This window comes from Chanodichthys erythropterus, chromosome 17 (assembly GCF_024489055.1).
Source record: "Chanodichthys erythropterus isolate Z2021 chromosome 17, ASM2448905v1, whole genome shotgun sequence".
NCBI lineage: Eukaryota > Metazoa > Chordata > Actinopteri > Cypriniformes > Xenocyprididae > Chanodichthys > Chanodichthys erythropterus.
The window spans coordinates 25,641,013-25,662,902 of NC_090237.1; the positions used below are offsets into that span (position 1 = coordinate 25,641,013).

The window sequence follows — 21,890 nt, forward strand, 5'->3', positions numbered from 1 at the left end:
TATACCCAATTGTACTCAGATAGTGGTTCAGTTTTTAAAAAAACACGCCATAAGGTATTCTTATTTTATTTGTTTATTTATTTTCATCATTAATAATGATAATAACAACACAAATACTTTTTCAACTTATTGTAAGTATCAGTGGTTTTAAGTGCTCTGTTCTTCTCGTCCTATAGGAATTGTTCTCCACTGAAACTGTCCCTCCACAAACATTGAAATGATCAATAAACATAAGTAGGTTACTGAATAAAATGGGGACACAATTTTAGTGGCCCTGCTAGTACCACCTGGTGGTAACTTGTAGAATTACATGAGAGCACACCACAGCTAACAACCAGCCTCTCTATTGGTTTATTCACAAAAATCAAAGATTTTTCCTAAAATACAATATATAGCTATAAAATATTACATGTTAAAATCACATTTAAAAATAAATGCATGGTGCTCTTTTATGTTGTCAGTAAAAGCTCTGTAGGATAAAACTGATCTATAACCACTACACACAGTTCTTCAAAAAACGCTCGATGCATTTCAAATAATGCAGATAAAGCTACAGTTAATATAAATCGGTACCTTCTGAGTTTAATTTACTACATGCATTAGATTGAAAAAGATTGAAAAGTTAGTTTGTACCATTCTGAGCACTTAGAACCATATTGTCTTGACAATACATATGTCGTTACTGTGTTAGTATCTTCATTCATACCATTTTAATAGCATCTTTTCAATGCTAAACCTAAATCAGAGTCAAAAGTTTGTAAGGAGAACGATTTGCAAAACTGTCTCTGTGAAATGTCAATATGAGGTTAATTGTTGTTAATTGTTGAGGTTAGTTGGTCTCTTATCTAGTTTTGTTTCTTCATCCTGTTACCAAGCTGGTTCACACACTGTAGACTCCAGAAGATTGCAGAGATTATGACAAAGGCCTGCAGAAAGAAAACAGATATTTAAATTAAATTAGTTAATATTAATAGGCAAACTCTATTTTATGAATCACTGATTAAAAAAAATACACAGTTTATACTTTAGAATATCTCTAGTAATGCACATTTAAGGTTTTTTTAATTAAATAAGTAAAGTTTTTAATGTCATTATGTATTTGAAGAGTTAGATATTATTGCAATGAAGCTGATGTGTATAAGGAACTGTAAATATACAGTAAGTGGGTAAACAATAGATAATACTTTATGATTTTGTTACAATATCACTGTGCATAGGTCAAAATCTTATTTGCAAAAACTGAATGTGAGAGCCCTAAAATGTCACATACCAGGAGAATATACTACATAAAGAATTAAAGCCAAAAGGTCAAGCATGTGGCCAAAGAATCTCCCATGATGCATTTGGAGTTGAGGTTCACAGAAGCCACTGTGGAAACAGGCCAGAAGTGACATTCTTCCAAAAAGCTGTAACCTTAACTGCCCCTCCTTCCTTGCGTTCAAGACCATAAACTGCATCCGAGCTCTCAACAGAGTCCAAAATCATATTCTATCTATCAGAACTACCTCTCCAATGGGAAATAAATAAGGATAGTTTCCTCAGGAGCAGCACAGCTGTTTCCCTCTGAGAGAATAGAGACAGAGAGAGCGAGAGAGAGAGACGGAGGGAAAGGCATGTCTCTGTGCTTCCTGACCTCCTGCTACCTGATTCCACCCGTTAAATGGCAATGCAATTTTTTTTCAATGCACGTTGTTTACCCTTATTCATAGAAAAATTACAAAAATGAAATCCAATGTCTTGATGTTTTTCTTATTATTATTAAATGAAGTGCATCTTCTGATTCTCAGATTTTCTTGTGACAAATGCATCTCAAGCCTGGAACACACCAAGCCGACGAAAGCAGTTTGGCTCACGTCCGTTTGGTTGCCTTGACACACCAAAATGACGCCAAGTAGCATGTCCGTTCTGCGACTGCGTAAGATGAAATGCCTTTCAGTACCAGCAGGTGGCAGTAGCTGAACAGCTAAATCAGAATGATCAGATGGCCCGACTGACTGAGCTCCGACGCCGATGTCGAATCAGCCGATAAAAAGCAGACGAGGACCCACTTCAGCTGACGATGCGGAATACACTGAGAAAATTTTGTCGGCCGACGAAAAAAAACTGTCTTGGTGTGTTCCTGACTTTGCGTTGACATTCTACAGTACTCAATTAAAGATCAGAGGTTACAATATAAACATCAAATTCTCATAAAATTAAATGATTACATTCTATACTATGTAACAATTCTTTCTCTTTTTTAGGAGAAATATCTTAGACAATACTACAGCTTTTCTTTGGGGAAATAGCATTAGACAAAGACTAAGTACAAGTGCAAAAATTATTCGCTTTTGAGACATTACTTCATTCTATAGGCCTACCTTCGGTCTGTACTGTCACCTGAGTCAATTTAATTTAATTTTAATTCAACTTTAATTCAATTTAATAAAAATAAAAAAAATCAAAGACAATTTGAAAATGTTCCTTAAAAAAAAGGATTTGAAAATGAAGGAGTTCAATTAAAAAAAAAAAAAAAAAAAAAAAAAAAAAATTATATATATATATATATATATATATATATATATATATATATATATATATATATATATATATATTGCATGAATTGGAAACAAATACATAATTATAGCATAAATATTACTTAGAATTCAGGTAGATTTTCCGGTAGGCTATTCAGGTACAGAAACTGCAATCAAAAGTAAAATAACACTGCACTTTATAAATAAATATACATTACAAATATAGTTACAAAAGTTATTCAGTCAAGAACAGTGAGTGAATTTTCTCTTTGTCTTTTGTTGTTTGAGTAATGTTATTATAGAGACGGCAGCAAGAATATTAGGCTGCTGTCACTTTAAGAGCTGCACGGATCCAATATACTGTTACACATGCGTTTTCTTTGTCAACTGTTTACGTTCACTTAAGACATAACCGACTGTGTTTATGAGGACATTGACATATTTTTGTGTGTATTTGCCTGTTCAAGTGCAAAAAGACATAGAAGAGAATAGGTCAGTATCACGCACTATTCAGTATGAGAGGCGGCTTTCTGTGCACACATTTTTGATGTGTGTGCAGCAGAGAAAACGGTGTGCGTTCTTGCACTTGAATGGTTTAAAATCACTTTTTCTGTGTGTGCAGCACAGAAAACAGTGCGCGGGTCTTCTTGCGCTTTAATGGATTAAAGTCATATTAAAATGCACATAAAGGAATCAATAAGAGGAATCAAAATTTTTTATTTTATAACAAGTATCCGATCCCAGAATTAAAATCAATTTTCGATTCCCAACCTTACTTTTGACTGTGAGGAGTAAGAGTGTGACCCCTAAATGAGGAGCACCTGAGGGTTAAATGACAAACTGGCAGATGTTTCAATCAATTTGAGATCCTTTTTCTCTCAGATTTTATTTCGCAGGTGTATAAAACACAAGTGGAAAAACACATGAGATGTGATATAGTATGTTTTCCCTTCTTTTTACTGCTCTTACTGCCTCGGTTGACCTCGTGTCTCTCTTTCAGTCTCCCTCGCCTATTTTCTCTCTTTCAGACACATAAAAGCACTAGAAATAAGTACAAAGATACATTCTAAGTCACTAAAACAAGCAGCACACATTCACACTTGGGTTTAATAAGCAAAGAGTCAAGTCTTCAGGGCAGCTGTGTCAAATGCACACAGGACTAAATCTTTGCTGTCACCTCTGTGATGTATGTCTAAGTAACTTTTTTGCCTTCATAAATAGTTTTCTAAGTCCTTACGATGGTTAATTGACTTGTAGTGGTGTGTTTGAGGCGAGCACTAACCCCCTCTGGCACGTCTACGCCAGAAAACAGCACTTGCAAGTTGAGCTGCATCGACCCGACACAATCTCGCCACATGTTCACGTTCACGCGAGAGTGACATAATGCTTTACGGTAATTCAAAAACAATGTATATATTATGACTTTATAAGACAATTTCGAAAATTACCCACCTCCATCGAGATTTCGATGTAGTCCAGAGCTGCGCTTGGAGTATTTACAACAGTGTGATTCACTGAATGAACCTGTAGGGGGAGCTTCGCAAATCTTACTGAGTTCCTCTTTAAACCTGTACACTCCGCATGGAAGCCTATGTCAGTAATGAACACTGCTTCCTATTTAGGAACTAAGAGAAACCTGAGGTTAAGTCATGGGTTAAGTGTCTTACTCAAGCACACAATGGTGACATACACCACCATTAAAAAAAATCAGGGTATTATGCTTATTCATTATTATTGATGCATTAAATTGATCAAAAGTACCAGTAAAAAAATGTTTATACTGTTAGAAAAGATTTATATTTCAAATAAATGCTGTTCTTTTAAACTTTCTATTCATCAAATAATCCTGAAAATAATGTATCATGGGTTCCACAAAATATTAACGAGAAGTATTTTCAACTTTGATAATAATGTTTCTTGACCACTAAATCAGCATATTAGAATGATTTCTGAAGGATCACGTGACACTAAAGACTGGAATAATGATGCTGAAAATTCAGTTTTGCATCACAGGAATAAATTACATTTAAAAACTTGTTAAAATAGAAAACAGTTATTTTTAAATTGTGTTATCATTTCACAATATTACAGTTTTTACTGTATTTTTGATCAAATAAAAGCATGCAGCATTGGTGACCAGAGGAGACTATTTTCAAAAACATCTTTAAAAAATATTACAGACCCCAAACTCCAGAATAGTAGTGTGTTTTGGCCCAGTATTTTGCCAATTTTTACCTTTAAAGCAATGCAAATAATAAAAGTGTGCTAAAAAATGTGAAACTCAAAAGTATGGTCCCTAAAATACCACTAGATCTCTCACAAAAAACACCACACCTAAACTATCGTATAGGCAACATTGGCTTGCCACACACAAACAAACAGAGAAAATATCCCTGTTAAACAGTTCGTGTTCTCGTCCATGACTCTCTGAACTGTTGTGGCAGTGCTGACCCTACTGAAACCCCCTACTGCTTTGGGCAGTCAAATGAGTGCCGATTCTCTGAAATGAAGACGAGAGACCAAAGCCTGTGTCAGTCTCGCTTTGACAGCCTTGTGTGACTCTCACTGGACTTTCTGTAAATCATATTCACTTCCATTCAAAATTTTGGGATCAGTGAGATTTTAATTTTTGATCATTAGTTCATTTGTTTTGAACTTCTATTCATCAAAGAATCCAGATTTAAATTGGATACACAAATAATCGGATTTGGACTGCCTAAAGTACCCTCATGTGTCCTGATCCTGCCAAGTCTTGCTGCCTGTCTTGTTTTCCCCCACGGGGTAGATTTTGTCTGTTTTTGTTTTATTTTTATTATTAATAAAAAAGTTAATTGCTCTGCATTTGAGTCCTCGCCTCATCACTCACCAAACCCTGACACTTTTCTCTAGGTCTATCACCTAAAAAGATATTAAAAACTAAAAATAAAATATATACATTTTTTTATAGAATTTTCTTTCCCTGGGCACACTGCTGTAATGCTATCTTTTCCTAGATATCCCAAACAATCCACAAACCCCAATTCACTGGTGACACCTTAGAACTAACAATGGAAACAAATGTTCCCAATCACCTGAAATACTTGCTAATACTCTTCTTATCAGTCTAATTCAGGCTCCAGATCTGCTCTCCTGCAGTGTGCTGGGGGCGTCAGGTGCTGTGGAAAGATAAGCCAGCGCTGCTGCTGACTGCAGCTTTTGTGTGAAGCTGATCTTGATAATATTATCTTAACCTTTTCCTTCAAAAAAGTGGGGTGGGTCTTTGCAGCAATGTAATTTTTGTTTCGCCGTTGAGAAATGAGGAGGACAAATATTAGCTTTGATGGGTGGAAAAACACGGAGTGGAAAAAAAAACAGGCAAGAATGGAAGAATATCATCCCCTACCTGAAATAAACAGAAGCTGGAATGAGTGTGAAACGGACACGGCAATTTTTAGGAACTGATATTGTTTCTGAAGGATTATAATGGCACTGCTGCAAATAGACTAATGTAAATGAAAGTTAGAGGGAAAAGGAAACTCTTACCCTGGTATGCTGTCTATTACTGAAACACATTCAATCAGGTAGAGTCTATGGACACAAAAATCCAACATGACGCTACTTTTGTGTAAAACTACTGCAGGCATTTCAGCACCTGAGCTTACAGATGCACGCTCTCACAGTAAAATGAGCAATTCAGCTCTTGTGTAAATCTAATCAGTCTTCCACAGCGAGCCGCAGACATGGTTAATTGATTCCAGAAACATTGCCTTTGCATAAAGCTTGGATGGTGAGAAGAGAAAGGATGGAGGGAGGGCTGTGTAGAGAAAGGTGGCGCACTAATGAAAGGTCAGCTGAGATGCACGGCCCACGCTGCAAGTGCCAGAAACACACACACAGCAATTTTATGGTCAATTGGGCCATGCATCTGGAGTCATACATCACCGAGGCGTGCAGCAAGACACAGTGCCAGATCCGAAAAACACACACTCAAACACACATACGTTTAGAACGAAAGTTAACACACATGTCTGATACCACTAGTAGGAAATAGGGCTGCCTTGTAATAGTCGACTAACTGATAGTCGATTAGAAGAGGGTAGTTTTATCAGTCGGTTAGGCACAGAAAAAAAAAAAAAACACCACATGAAGTGGTGAAGTCACGCAGTCCGTGAGGGACCAATCGTTAATGGCCTGTCCTTTTGGTAGTTACAGAAGTTTGGGGAGGAAATCCAAACATTTGCCTATCACCCATCGACCTCAAATATGGCTTATCGTTTGAAACAAGTAAGTAGTAGCAACTTTACATGGCTGCTCACTCTAACGTTAACCTAGATAAATGTGTGTGGAAGCTGAAGTAAAGCACGCTTACTTCAAGACATGGAGGCTCCAGTGCGATCACTTGCATTTAAAGGTGCCGTAGAACGTCTTTTTAAAAGATGTAATATAAGTCTAAGGTGTCCCCTGAATGTGTCTGTGAAGTTTCAGCTCAAAATACCCCATAGATTTTTTTTAATTCATTTTTTTAATTGCCTATTTTGGGGCATCATTAAATATGCGCCGATTCAGGGTGTGTGGCCCTTTAAATCTCCTGCTCCATGCCCCAAGAGCTCGCGACTGCCTTAAACAGCATAAACAAAGTTCACACAGCAAATATAACCCTCAACATGGATCTTTACAAAGTGTTCGTCATGCAGCATGTCTAATCACGTAAGTACAGTATTTATTTGGATGTTTACATTTGATTCTGAATGAGTTTGATGGTGCTCCGTGGCTAAAGCTAACATTACACACTGTTGGAGAGATTTAAAAGAATGAAGTTGTGTTTATGAATTATACAGACTGCAAGTATTTAAAAATGAAAATAACGACAGTCTTGTCTCCATGAATACAGTAAGAAACGATGGTAACTTTAACCACATTTAACAGTACATTAGCAACATGCTAACGAAACATTTAGAAAGACAATTTACAAATATCACTAAAAATATCATGTTATCATGGATCATGTCAGTTATTATCGCTCCATCTGCCATTTTTTGCTGTTGTCCTTGCTTGCTTACCTAGTCTGATGATTCAGCTGTGCACATCCAGACGTTAATACTGGCTGCCCTTGTGTAATGGCTTGAACATGAGCTGGCATATGCAAATATTGGGGCGTACATATTAATGATCTCGACTGTTACGTAACAGTCAGTGTTATGTTGAGATTCACCTGTTCTTCGGAGGTCGTTTAAACAAATGAGATTTATAAAAGAAGGAGGAAACAATGGTGTTTGAGACTCACTGTATGTCGTTTCCATGTACTGAAGTTATTTAACTATGCCAAGATAAATTCAATTTTTAATTCTAGGGCACCTTTAACTTCAAAATACTCTGTCATTTTTGATCTTACATCAAGAGTAGCATAATACATCATTCAAAACTGACTAATTTTATTTGAGTGCCCTCACAATAACAACTAGAAGTTGTGCACTTAGGATCCAACAGGAAAATAAACTGAAACTCAGCATGAAGTTGCCTCACAGACATGAGAAATATATTTATTGAAAGCTTTGAAATGTCTGTTTTTAAATTGCTGTTTTTCACGGCACATTCATAATCATAACTTTTGCCGGCGCGCTGTGGCAAGCTTTATGCATGCGTTTGCGCGCTGATTAGACTATGTAGGCAATTAAGGTTCATTATTATGATTTATATGGATTATTAATAAAAATGTACGACTAGTTGGCTAATCGCTTAAAATGAACGACAACTAGTCGACTAGAAAAATCTTTATTTGAGGGCAGCCCAAGTAGGAAACAGTCTTTTTCTATAATTTCAGCATAACTATTTGAGTGAAACATTTAATTGAGAAACTGTCCTTTTTTTGCAGCACTCGAGCTACTCCAAAAATACAACAACAACAACAAAAAGCTTGATTGTGTTATCAGGCATGTTTTGAGAATAATCCAAAAAGCATCTTGTGCTTCAATGAAAGATGAAAATCTGTAATAGAGGTTTTAATAATGCCATGCATGATGCATAAGTCAGTCAAACTTACCTCAATTGGAAAAGCCAAAAGAGGCACCAGAGGATTAATGTAACCAAACCGAAGAAGCACCATTATCAAAACGCATCTCATCATTTCCAATTCAGCTGCATTAGCTCTGAAAGAAAGGTACAAAAACATTTTATTTATTTATTTTTGATCAATTTGACTTGTACTGCACTATGTTAATATAGTGTCCATATTTACTTTGTACATACAGTAAATTCATTTTCAAAAGGCAGAAAAATCACGCTTCATGTCCAAAACAAAAATAAAACAAAAAATATATCAAAAATAAAATCAATAAATAAAATTTTTTTTTTTTAAAATAAATAAAAATTAAAAAAAATTTAATATATAGTACCTCTGATCTATCAGGAAGCCCAGAGAGGTTAGAGAAAGTAATACGTAGGCAGTCATGAGAAGTACAGTCATCTCAGAAAGTATCTGCAGGTGAGAGATAAGTAATATGCATAGATGAGTATGAGATTTATACATCTTGTTTCTCAAAGGTCTGTGAAACACCGATTTTGTACTGTGAGGAAACAATAATTTAGGTCATGATTTGGAAAGAATATCCTTATGTCTTCTCAATACAGTCAAAATACTGAAAGACTTCTGCATGCAACACAGCCTAACAAATGTCGGGGCAGTTGAGTAGTACCACCAGGACGCTCCAAGAACTCAAGGCCAGCAATAAGGGAAGTGTCATCTAAGTCTGAACTGGCACACCTCTAAGGATGGATCTACACTGAAATCATAATCTGATGATAATTTGCAGTTAATTCAAGCAACGATGTTAATGAGGTTTTCTTGACCTTGCTAACCCAACTTATTCAGCAGCGGTTAAGTCAGGTGAGTGACCTCATAATGTCTTTGATATGACACCAGCAAACAATTACTGACTTTTTCCTGTGTGACACCAGACAGAATCCAGATCCCAGACCTCAGCCCTGAAGCGCTGGCTCATTTTTCAACAATTAACAAAAAGGGAAGAAAAAACTATTTTGATTTGTTAATTTTTAAAGCATTTCCATATCCAGTTTCAAAAATAACAGAGCAAGAGGGCAGAGGGGGGAAAGGGGAGGGGGGCATCTTCCGAAATTTGCATTTCAGCAGAGGTCAGTGCACAGACCTTCCATGATGAACAGTTAGTCAAACATCCAGCAGGATTGATAGCCCTGCATGGATGATGCAATTGCAAGATTTGGTCAAGACTTCGTCCACACTAAAAAATTTATGCTTTCCTTCTTTCTGAAGTGGCTCTAAAGCATCACTTGTCAATCGAAATGAATGCAAACAGACAATGTGGTATAAATACACACTTTTACAATATTTATTGCTAAGCCTGAAGGCCTTAGTTTGCCTTTTTTTTTCTTGGAAAAGGTGATTGATGCAAAAGGAAGGTTCCCAGGGGCTGGGAAATTGGTCAGAGGACTTGTATTGGTTGCTGGACTGCCAACCGGCTGTTTTATTTGCTGGTGGAGCCAGAGAAGGATCCAGGGGACACTTCACCAATAGCCACAACTAAAGGAGCACCGCAGAGGTAGGAATCACAGGAAAACAGGCCGTTTCATTTCAGTGGGGAGGCAGGGTGGGGCAACACATTCTGGCTAACCAAAACTATGCCTGGGGAACATGGACTTCCAAGGATAACGGACAAGGGCAACTGAACATCTCTGTTTTTAAAGGAGGGGGGGGGGGTGAAAGAAAATAGACAAAGATTACTTCAAAGTGTTCTGTCTGTACTCAGCTAGTAGAAGGCCTTATTATTAAAGGACATTTAGGATAATGAGAGAGAGACTGAGGCTGATAATAGACCATGTGAGGTAGCATTAACCACAGAGCAAATTAAAAGCTTTTAAAGATCTTGTAGATGACAATGAAAGATGGCAGACAGATGATAGCTTTGACAATTCAGTCATGCACATTTCTGGGAAAATCTGATGTCAATTTCAATGGTGAAAGGGAAAAAAAAACACCTACCGTTTGATCCGTTAACAAGTTGTTATATACATCCAACAGAAGCATGAACTGTATGAACACATAGGCTTGCATCGAAGAGGACCATGCTGGATCGTAAGGCATTTCCTCTCCTGTAATCTGATCCAAAAAAAAATAAAAAAAAATATTATGTTTATAATCTATAATTTTTCACTTTTTTTAATTATTATTTTTTGGGCTGTACCATTTAGCAGAATGATAGCATTATCTGTGAGTTATCAATACAGCATAACAACAGTTATTTTTCAAATGCTTTTTAGACTGTAGAGAGTTTTACGTGGTTTCTAGCGGTCATAATTTTGGTAAATTAGAGCCATTAGTTGATCAATGATGGTCTAAATTGTTGATCAAAGCTGGTAGGAGCTAGCAGACCACCTCGAACCTACAATAAACCAGCAACCATCATCGAAAAACCAGCTTGACTACCTTAAACAATTTATTTAAGAAGCTTTTGTTGATGGTAGATGATTTTACATGGTTTCTAGCTGTTCCAAGTTGGAAGCTGTTCTTAATTAGAGCTATTAATTGGTTAAAAATGGTCTAGATTGTTAATCAGAGCTGGTAGGTCCAAAGTCAAAATGGACCTACCATGGTAAAAACAAAACTGGTGCCCTAGAACCAGTTTTCACAAGATGTAATATAAGTCTAAGGTGTCCCCTGAATGTGTCTGTGAAGTTTCAGCTCAAAATACCCCATAGATTTTTTTAAATTATTTTTTTTAACTGCCTATTTTGGGGCATCATTAACTATGCACCGATTCAGCGCGCGGCCCCTTTAAATCACGCGTTTCCTTTTATGTCTTTCTTTCTTCAGTCGAAAAGAAATTATGATTTTTGAGGAAAACATTCCAGGATTTTTCTTCATATAGTGGACTTCAACAGAGACCAACAGGCTGAAGGTCCAAATTGCAGTTTCAGTGCAGCTTCAAAAGGCTCTACACGATCCCAGATGAGGAATAATGGTCTTAAAACAATCAGCCATTTTCTAAAAAAAAATAAATAAATAAAATTATATACTTTTTAACCACAAATGCTCGTCTTGCACTGCTCTGATGCGCCACACATCGCAGAGCAGATGACGTAGGCGGAAGTAGCGCGGTAGGGCGAAAAACTCCATCTCGGTTTCTCCTCCAACATCATTGTTTTACCTTTTTTTGTAAAGACTGTTTGACTTAGTCTTTGCATGTTCGCTTTGTAAACACTTGCTCAGTACTTCTGCCTCCTCTCCAACATGATTACGTAATGCGTGGAGCATCACAGAGCTAGTGCAAAACAAGCATTTGTAGTTAAAAAGTATATAAATTTGTATCTTTTTTTGAAAATGGCTGATCATTTCACTAGATAAGACCCTTATTCCTCGGCTGGGATCGTGTAGAGCCCTTTGAAGCTGCACAGAAACTGCAATTTGGACCTTCAAATCATTGGTAGCTGCTGAAGTCCACTATATGGAGAAAAAACCTGGAATGTTTTCCTGAAAAACCTGAAAATTTCTTTTCGACTGAAGAAAAGGAAGAAATAGACATCTTGGATGACATGGGGGTGAGTAAATTATCAGAAAAATTTTAATTCTAAAGTGAACTAATAAACCATTTTTATGTTTTTTTTTTTTTTTTTTTTGGTATTTCCTGATCGTAGTCTTACTCAATATTATTTTATTAGTTTTTTATGGTTTATTTTTGAAGAGGAACAGGTAGATGGTTTTACGTGGTTTCCAGCTGTTCCAATTAGGATAACTAGAGCCATTACTTGGTCAAAGATGGTCTAAATTGTTGATCAGAGCTGGAAGACCTAATGTCAACTTGGTTAGCACTAGTAGACTACCTTGGACCAGCAAGAAATCAGCCACCACGCTCGAAAAACTACCAATAAGTCTACTTTTTTTTCTCAAATTACATCACTGTTTGGATCCAAACCTAAAATAACTCTGCTACATACATCAGTTGTTTAGGCATGAATCACTGAGAACTTGATCATTGTTGATTTCCTAAGAATCCCTGAGGCTGTCTCAGCTGCAGACACATGTGGGTTTCCCTCACACCAGAACCCTGGTGGCTGCACCGCCGCGGTGTTCTGCTTTCCCTCAGAAATCAACACATCCGAGCAGGCCTCCCTCGCTCCTTCTCTCCTCCACTCCACAGGAGAAACAACAGGCACGCCCCGGTCTGCATCACCGAGGGCCTTTCAAGATATTTCTGTCAAATTCCTGCTCTCTCCACATGTTTAGGATCACCAGGGCCTACTTTGAGGTGGCTTTAATTGTAACATGGTGAGAGCGACAGAAAGAGAGACAGGGTTTTTGAGTGTGAAACTGCGTCTGTGAGTATGTGGCGCAGTCAGACGTGTTTCAAAGCAAACCGCCGCTCTCCTGATGAGAAGACTTCAAAACCTTGTCGCAGGCCTGCTGTTTGATCGGGCCCAAAAAAGCTCGCTTTTTAAAGACGAGTGAAAATGAGCCTATTGTGCTTCGGCCCACAAAGGCGGTTAAAATTCATTTGGCAACGCCGCACACTTGTAAAGCCTGCTTGAAACGTGAGTTTGTTTTTATGTGAGAACTCAGGGAGTCATTTGAGAGACCTCTTTTCCTGTTACAGAAACAGCAGGTAGTAAACGACAAGTAAGGCAAGGAACAAAAGAGTTTCCAATTTAAAGGTAAAGGTGAACATTTCTGCACCACTAGTGGAAATGGAACTGCAAAAAATAATTTCCAAACAGTTTTCCTGAGTACTAACAAACAGAGTCAGACAAACGGATAGTCCTGCCCCTAATCCATACTATTGGTTGAGCAATTTATATTGTTTTCTATTTTAATATATTGTAAAATGTTATTTATTCCTGTGATCAAAGCTGAATTTTCAGCATCATTCCTTCAGTCTTCAGTAGTGATGTGTCGTTATTGAACGATTCGTTCATTTTGAACAAATCTTTAGTGTGACTCGGGAAGAAAGAGTCGCCTCGGGTCATGTATGCGCAATGTTCTGTAGGTTCTGTAGTGCTAGTAGTAGTTCACCTGTTTCAGTCAATGCAGTCTGAGCCGGAAAGATAATTGATTAGTTCTTTTCATGAGTCTTTCGGGTTTTTGAGTCATTCCTTAATCATGTGACAGACCCATACGCTAAACCAATGTCATTTCATTTATGTCATTATGTCCTTTTTGAGCAATCTTCTTATACATACAGTACAGTCCAAAAGTTTGTACAAAAAGTGTACAATTGTACAAAATATTTGTATACAATATTTTTTTTCAGGATTATTTGATAAATAGAAAGTTCAAAAGAACAGTGTTTATCTGAAATCTAATCTTTTGTAACATTATAAATGTCTTTACTGCCACTTTTGATTGATTTAATGCATTCTTGCTGAATAAAAGTATTCATTTCTTTAATTTCTTTTCAAAAAAATAAAAATAAAAATTCTTACTGACCCCAAACTTTTGAACGGTAGTGTATAATGCTACAGAAGCTTTGTATTTCAGATAAATGCTGTTCTTTTGAACTTTCTATTCATCAAGGAATCCTGAAAAAAAAAAAAAGTACACAACTGTTTTCAACACTGAAAATAATCATAAATGTTTATTGAGCAGCAAATCAGCATATTAGAATGATTTATGAAGGATCATGTGACACTGAAGACTGGAGTAATGATGCTGAAAATTCAGCTTTGCATCACAGGAATAAATTACTTTGTGAAATATATTCAAATAGAAAACAGTTATTTTAAATTGTAATAATATTTCACAATATTACTGTTTTTTACTGTATTTTTAATTAAATAAATGTAGCCTTGGTGAGCAGACGAAACTTCTTTTAAAAACATTAAAAATCTTAGTGGTTCCAAACTTTTGGACTGTACTGTATATTAGACCAATATGTCAAGTCTGCCTAGGAAAAGCAATTATTATACCAGCAAACTCAAAATTGGAGTAAAAATGAACAAACTAGGCTATAAATACTTTGTAATGTAGGCTTGGTTATATTTTATTATTATATAGCCTAGTGTTTATGTACAGATAAGACAGTCAAAAATTAATCAATATTTTATTTATAACAGGACTTTATTTATTTATAAAATAATAACACACCACAGATCCTCAAGAAACAGTAACAAAAACATAGTAAATGTCAAATTAATCACAAATAGTGCATGGGTCTGTCACGTGATTAAGGAACGACTCAAAAACCCGAAAGACTCATGAAATGAACTAATCAATTCTCTTTCCGGCTCAGACTGCATTAGTTTAGCATATGGGTCTGTCACGTGATTAAAGAATGACTTAAACCCGAAGAATTGTCAAACAAGAGGTGAGGTGAGCTTATCATAAACTGAAGACCCAGGTAAAGAATGAATGAATCTTTTCTGAATCTTATAGCATTGTAGTTTTGTATTGTTTGTAGTGTGATCAACGTTTGCGGAAGTAGTAGATGTGTTGAGGAAGTAACACGTAACATTTTAATTACATTTGCTAAAATGAACGAAATGACTCGAAAAAAGATTTGTTCATTTTGCTGAACCTTTGCTGAGTCGGTAAAATGATCCGAACTTCCCATCACTAGTTTTCAGTGTCACATGATTCTTCATAAATGATTCTAATATGATGATTTGCTGCTCAAGAAACATTTCTTATTATTATCAATGCTGAAAACAGTTGTGCTGCCTAATATTTAACTATTTAATAGATAGAAAGTTCAAAAGAACAGCATTTATTTCAAATAAAAATGTTTGTATCAATGTAAAAGTCTTTCTTGTTCAATTTCAAGCAGGATCGCTGAATAGGTATTTGCAAAAAAAAAAACAAAAAAAAAAACTGACTCAACTTTTGAATGGTGGTGTATGAATTAAAAAAATAATAAATTATTCTAAAAAAATAATCTAATGTTCATGAATTCTTAAACTTACAGCATTTTATTTAATTCAATTTTAATTCTATTTCCAAGAAATTTAGGAATTTGATTAGTATTTAAAGTGCATTCTCAATGCATTTCTGTCTAACATTTTAATAAGAGACATATTAATATGGTGGAGTAAAAGTTTCCCACCTGGGGTATATCAGCAATGTCTCCCAGTCTTGGTTTTCCTGGAGTCCAGCCTGGCCCTTTAAGAATGACAGACAGCTTATTTGAAATTCCTTCAGCCTCCCAGAACCTCTGCCACAGGTACGGGTAATAAAGGAACTTGAGAGGGAAAAGAAAAGAAGAATGAGGGTATAAACCATACATGGCACATGCAGCCGCTAAACTAAGCAACCTCTTTAATGCTGCATTACCCACAAACGTTTCACTCAACTATGACATGAAATATTATCCTTTTGATTTCCTTTTGAATTTGTATTTTAGACTTTTCATCTCAATCAAAAAAAAAAAAAAAAAAATTTTTAGCAGAGTTTATATTTCACCAAAAGGTAAACATTATTCTTATTCATTTTATTCATCATCATCTAGTCCTCATGTCTAAATGCTTTTTGTCACACACATCAGATCACTCTTACTCCGGACCGCCACAGGAGAGCACCGAAAAAATAATCAAACACAACCTCCATTTGGTTTTGCAGGACTCTTTCACCTCTCCTGAGCCGTATGTTTAAAGTGAAGTAATAATGTTATGGTTACAGCATGTCTTTTCCACTAGCGCTGTAATGTGAGCAGAAGCCGGCTCCCATTGACTCTGCTCGGATATTTACATCTCTAAAATTAGACTGCTCTGATACACTACAGCCCATTATGTGAAACCCTATTCATCTGCAGTGTTGATATTTTCACCAGTCAAAGGTCTTGATAGAATGAGGGGGCAAATTAATCTAAACATTTTGTTTATAAATGATGTAAACCTTGCTTACATAATATGATCACTGAGCCCATGTATGTTACAATGATACCATAGTAAAGAAACTAACCCCAAAGCAGACATAATGCAAAGATGAACTCTAAAAACAGGATATGTTTTTACTCTTAGATATTCCAAAAGAGATCTACGGAAGAGGATTAGGGCCAAGCAATAATAAAAAAATAAAACCATCACAAGATTAAAGTTGCCAAATTTCGAGAAAAAACTAGTTAAATTTCGAGAAAAAACTAGTTAAATTTCGAGAAAAAAGTCGAGATAAAATGTTGAGTCATTAAATTATGAGAAAAAAGTCGTTAAATTACGAGAACAAATTCGTTAAATTACAAATTTGTTCTCATAATTTAACGACTTTTTTCTCGTAATTTAAAGACTTTATTCTCATAATTTAACGAGTTTATTCTCAACATTTTATCTCACTTTTTTCTCGAAATTTAACAAAATTTTTCTCATAGTTTAACGAATTTGTTCTCGTAATTTAACGACTTTTTTCTCAAAATTTAACATTTTTCTCAAAATTTAACATTTTTCTCATAATTTAACGAATTTGTTCTCGTAATTTAACGACTTTTTCTCGAAATTTTAAAACATTTTTCTCATAATTTAACGAATTTGTTCTCGTAATTTAACGACTTTTTTCTCAAAATTTAACAACATTTTTCTCAAAATTTAACAACATTTTTCTCATAATTTAACGAATTTGTTCTCGTAATTTAACGACTTTTTCTCGAAATTTAACAACATTTTTCTCATAATTTAACGAATTTGTTCTCGTAATTTAACAACTTTTTTCTCGAAATTTAACAACATTTTTCTCATAATTTAACGAATTTGTTCTCATAATTTAACGACTTTTTTCTCGAAATTTAAAAACATTTTTCTCATAATTTAACAAATTTGTTCTCGTAACAACGTAATTTAACAAGTTTATTCTCAACATTTTATTTCGACTTTTTTCTCGAAATTTAACAATTTTTTCTCGTAATTTAATGAGTTTATTCTCAACAATTTATCTCGACTTTTTTCTCGAAATTTAACAAGTTTTTTCTCGTAATTTAATGAGTTTATTCTCAACATTTTATCTCGACTTTTTTCTTGAAATTTAACAAGTTTTTTCTCGTAATTTAACGAGTTTATTCTCAACATTTTATCTCGACTTTTTTCTTGAAATTTAACAAGTTTTTTCTCGTAATTTAACGAGTTTATTCTCAACATTTTATCTCGACTTTTTTCTTGAAATTTAACAAGTTTTTTCTCGTAATTTAATGAGTTTATTCTCAACATTTTATCTCGACTTTTTTCTTGAAATTTAACAAGTTTTTTTCTCTTAATTTAATGAGTTTATTCTCAACATTTTATTTAGACTTTTTCTCGAAATTTAACGAGTTTTTTCTCGTAATTTAACGAGTTTATTGTCAACATTTTATCTAGACTTTTTTCATGAAATTTAACGAGTTCTTTCTCGTAATTTAATGAGTTTATTCTCAACATTTTATTTCGACTTTTTTCTCGAAATTTAACAACTTTAATCTCAAGATGGTTTTATTTTTTTATTATTGCTTGGCCCTAATCCTCTTCTTAGAGATCAGTATTACAAAAAAAGATAATTTAAAAATTGTAATGTAATATTAGTATTAATATTATTCATATTTAGATACATTTGTAAAATAAAAATATGAATAATTACATAAAATAAATATATCTTAAAGGATTAGTTCACTTTCAAATGAAAATTACCTCAAGATTTACTCACCCTCAAGCCATCCTAGGTGTAGATGAGTTTCTTCTTTCTGATGAACACGATCAGAGTTATATTAATAATATAATGGCAGTGAACGGGACCAACAAGATTGAATTTTAAGAAAGTGCATCCATCCATCCTCTTCCACATGGCTCTGGAGGGTTAATAAAGGCCTTCTGAATTGAAGTGATGCATTTGTGTAAGAAAAATATCCATATTTATATAAGTTATAAAGTTAAATATCTAGCTTCCATCAGACCATCTTCCATTTCATCTTACAAAAAAGCGTAACTGACATCAGGACGTAGCGTAAGCTTTTTGAACTGGCCTTTGCACATTGAGTCCGAAATTTTCGTATGCGTTTTTTCGTATTTTTGATTTTATAAATTCGTCACACACAGAGACCTTGCACACTTGCGCATTAATGAATCCGTGGCTAAAAAATTCGCAAAACAATGCAAAATGAAGTCTTCAAGCAGTGAGAATGATTTAGTTGTCCTCTCTTCTTAAAAAGAGGAAATATTGGGTCCATCCAATCCCGAGATTGCGTAGAGAGAAGAGTTCCACCTCATCAAGGAGCTGAGAGATCATCCTGAGCGTTTCAAAGTTTACTTCAGGATGTCAGTAGCTCAGTTTGATGCTTTGCTAGTGATACTGGCACACACTGTCTTTATATTCTTTCTCTTTGTATTCTGCACTTTGTTTGTCATTCAGTGCTACTGCTTTTTGCTGTAGACGACGTGGATCAACTTGTCAGATGCCAATCTGGATTTTGGCCTTCGCTTGTACGGTGGCTCTGAATTGTCAAAATGTCTCTCAAAATGCGTGCCATGTATTCGAAAAACGCAGAAAATCCGAATTATATTACGACGGACGAAAGTTTCAGAGACACAATTGACAAGGTTGTATTTATTTTTTAACGTGCGAAAATTTCAGATGCGAATTTCGGACTCAGTGTGCAATGACCTTTACACTTTACACTTGAATACAGAAGGCGGTCTGGTGAAAGCTAGATATTTTACTCCATAACTTGTTAAAAATGTATGTTTTTTCTTACACAAATGCATTGTTTTGCTTCAGAAGGCCTTTATTATGCTGTGTGGAGTATGTTTATGATGGATAGATGCACTTTCTTCAGCTCATACTCGTTGGTCTTGCTCACTGCCATTATAAAGTTTGAATGCTCCAGGATGTTTATAAATATTAACTCTGATTGTGTTCATCAGAAAGAAGAAAGTCAAATAAACCTAAGATGGCTTGAGGGTGAGTAATTTTCATTTTAAAGTGAACTAATCCTTTAACATTTTCACAGCTGTGGTGTACTAACCTCAACAGACCAGATTTCAAATGTGTTGATTGGGTGTGTGAGCCCATAGACAACTTTATCACTTTCAGGAGTGAACGTACCTGCGATGGAAAACAGCAGAAAACAACACATTTTGTGTGTTCCTAGATCACAATAGTAGTATCATCTTTTGTGTTTTTAGGTTATAATTTACACTACTAATTTGTACTTTGCGCCATTTTTATTAGCACAGACAGTAGAAAGATTACATGAAATTATGAGAACAGAGTTTAATAGATGCATGTGCTACTAGGGCATAGATCAGGCTTGTTTTCATTAGTCAGACAACAACCTATTGGTCGACATTTTAAAAGCATATACACAGAACTTACCAAACATCTTGTCCCATATAATCAGAATTCCTGCATAATTCTTGTCGATGCAATATGGATTTCGCCCTGCGAATGCATGGACAAATGTTAATGATTCACTACATAGATAATGACTAGTTGTTACAGAATCACTGTTTTTTCATCAAAAAATAAATAAATAAAAGTGTATAGCCAGTATTAACACAGTGTTACTTATGTCACATGATAAGATCTCAATGACAGTTCACCCAACAAAATAGGCTTCACTTTAGACCCACAGTGATAAACTAACACCAATGCATTATGGGAAAAGTGCAATGCAATTCTACTGTCAAAGGTTAATAACACTTACCATGATGAACTCTATGGTGGCTGGGAGTATTTAGGATCCACTCCAGAGGTCCAAGATCTTTGACCAACTAGTGATAGAAATTTCACAAGGTCACAGATAATATTCTTTCAAGACTTTCAAGCTCCAAAAAAGATGCAAAGCACCATAAAACATCATAAAAGTAATCCATGTGACTTGTGCGCTATATTCAAAGTCATATGATAGCTTCACGTGAAGAACACTTAGAAATATGAACTAAGTTAATTGATTCGCTCACAAATCTGACTAATCTGGTACCCAAGTGCAATTCACTGATTCAAAGATCCATTCACAATTGTTCACAGATTACTGAAAGGGAAGCTCATCAATGAATAATTACTTTAATTTGGGTTTACCATGGTGCTTTTGCGTCATTTTTTATTATTTATTGTTTGAAAACATACATGGGCAAAAATGACTAAATTCAAAATGTCTTCTTTTGTGTTCCACGGAAGAAATAAAGTCATACAACTTTGGAAAGATATTAGGGTAAGTACATGATGACAGAATTTTCATTTTTGGGTGAACGCTCTCTTTAACCTCACTAACAACTATTTCCTTTAAAAGGGCAACAGCAACAGGTCGCTCCTATATTCAGTATGTAAACCACAAACAAAACACCAAAAGACAAATGATCATGGATTAGCCCATTGTCCTCCTCTGACATTTTTCATATGGACAGGCAGACTGAATCGTAATATTAGTCTTACATACAACATGTGATTAATTTTCCCTATTGAGTGCCTTGTCTTTATCTTGGCATAATACGCTGAAGAAATGTGCTCTTCAGGGATTGTGGAACCTTGACTGGTTCAGATGTTCACGAATGTACTTGGAGACATCATTAATACATAGTGTTTTCTTATCTGATGAGCTTGGTCGAAACTCTGCTAACTACGGAAAGAGAAAGGTGGCCAAATTTCCAGATGGAAAGAACAATATTTATAGATTGGATGTAAAACAAACACTACATTGGATTAGAAGAAGCATAAAGAAGCCAATACTGTAAGTCTACTAACACACACTCAAATACACGCGTTTATGCGCAAGCTTAATGGTGAGTTAAATGCACAAATACACACTCAAAGCCTTATTTTACCAGGATTTAAACATCCATTTCAGCTAGATGAAGCATATATCGCAGGTGTTGGGGCTGACCATCAGGTTTTTTACTTAAGTGTTTGATTTTTGACGTCTGCAAAAAGGGAACAGCTCAGCATAAGCGAGCACCATATTTCAGTGGGCCATTATTTCCATGTAATGAGAGATCTGGCAACAGCTGAATTTTATCTTAAAAGAAAAGAGCTCCCTCACGACTTAACTCGTGTTCTAATGTTGGATGAGGACTGGGAATTCGATGCCAATAAATTACATGACATCAAAAAAAGCCTATAAAGGGAGCATAAATTATACCCCTCAGAAAATTGGAGACGTGAAGACTGTTTTCACTAATAGAGCTCTACAAGATGGAAGTGATTCCAAATCCATTTCCCAAACGATCCCCGAATGTAAAGCCGACACTGAAGCCCATTTAAATGGCAAATGTAAAGCTTCTGTTTGGAATATTTCATAAAATCTCAAAATCTCATTACTTATGATTGACTGTGGTATTCATAACCACAGAACGGGCAAAACTGCAAACCTACAAATGATTAGAAAAAATGCCTAAACGAAAGTTTAACACGCTATGAAACTAACCTGGAATGGTTAAGAGCAAGAATGGAAAAGAAATGGCCTCATTTTATCTTATAATGTGCCACTA

At 35.3% G+C, this 21,890-nt stretch overlaps 1 protein-coding gene across 2 annotated transcripts in view; it reads right to left on the reverse strand.

Annotated features, from left to right (window-relative positions):
* Window positions 1-73: 73 nt before the first annotated feature.
* The window catches only part of agmo (alkylglycerol monooxygenase), a 41,799-nt gene continuing 19,982 nt past the window's right edge, over window positions 74-21,890 (reverse strand). The window contains exons 7-14 of one of the 2 annotated variants that reach the window (XM_067365409.1): window positions 20,111-20,177; window positions 19,780-19,845; window positions 19,430-19,509; window positions 15,560-15,694; window positions 10,510-10,626; window positions 8,888-8,970; window positions 8,536-8,641; window positions 74-926 (exon numbers count right to left, since the gene is read on the reverse strand). In XM_067365409.1, the coding sequence (XP_067221510.1) occupies window positions 846-926; window positions 8,536-8,641; window positions 8,888-8,970; window positions 10,510-10,626; window positions 15,560-15,694; window positions 19,430-19,509; window positions 19,780-19,845; window positions 20,111-20,177 (735 nt within the window). In that variant the 3' untranslated portion in view covers window positions 74-845. The remainder of the gene's footprint in view (window positions 927-8,535; window positions 8,642-8,887; window positions 8,971-10,509; window positions 10,627-15,559; window positions 15,695-19,429; window positions 19,510-19,779; window positions 19,846-20,110; window positions 20,178-21,890) is intronic. The other variant, XM_067365408.1, reaches the window with a different exon arrangement.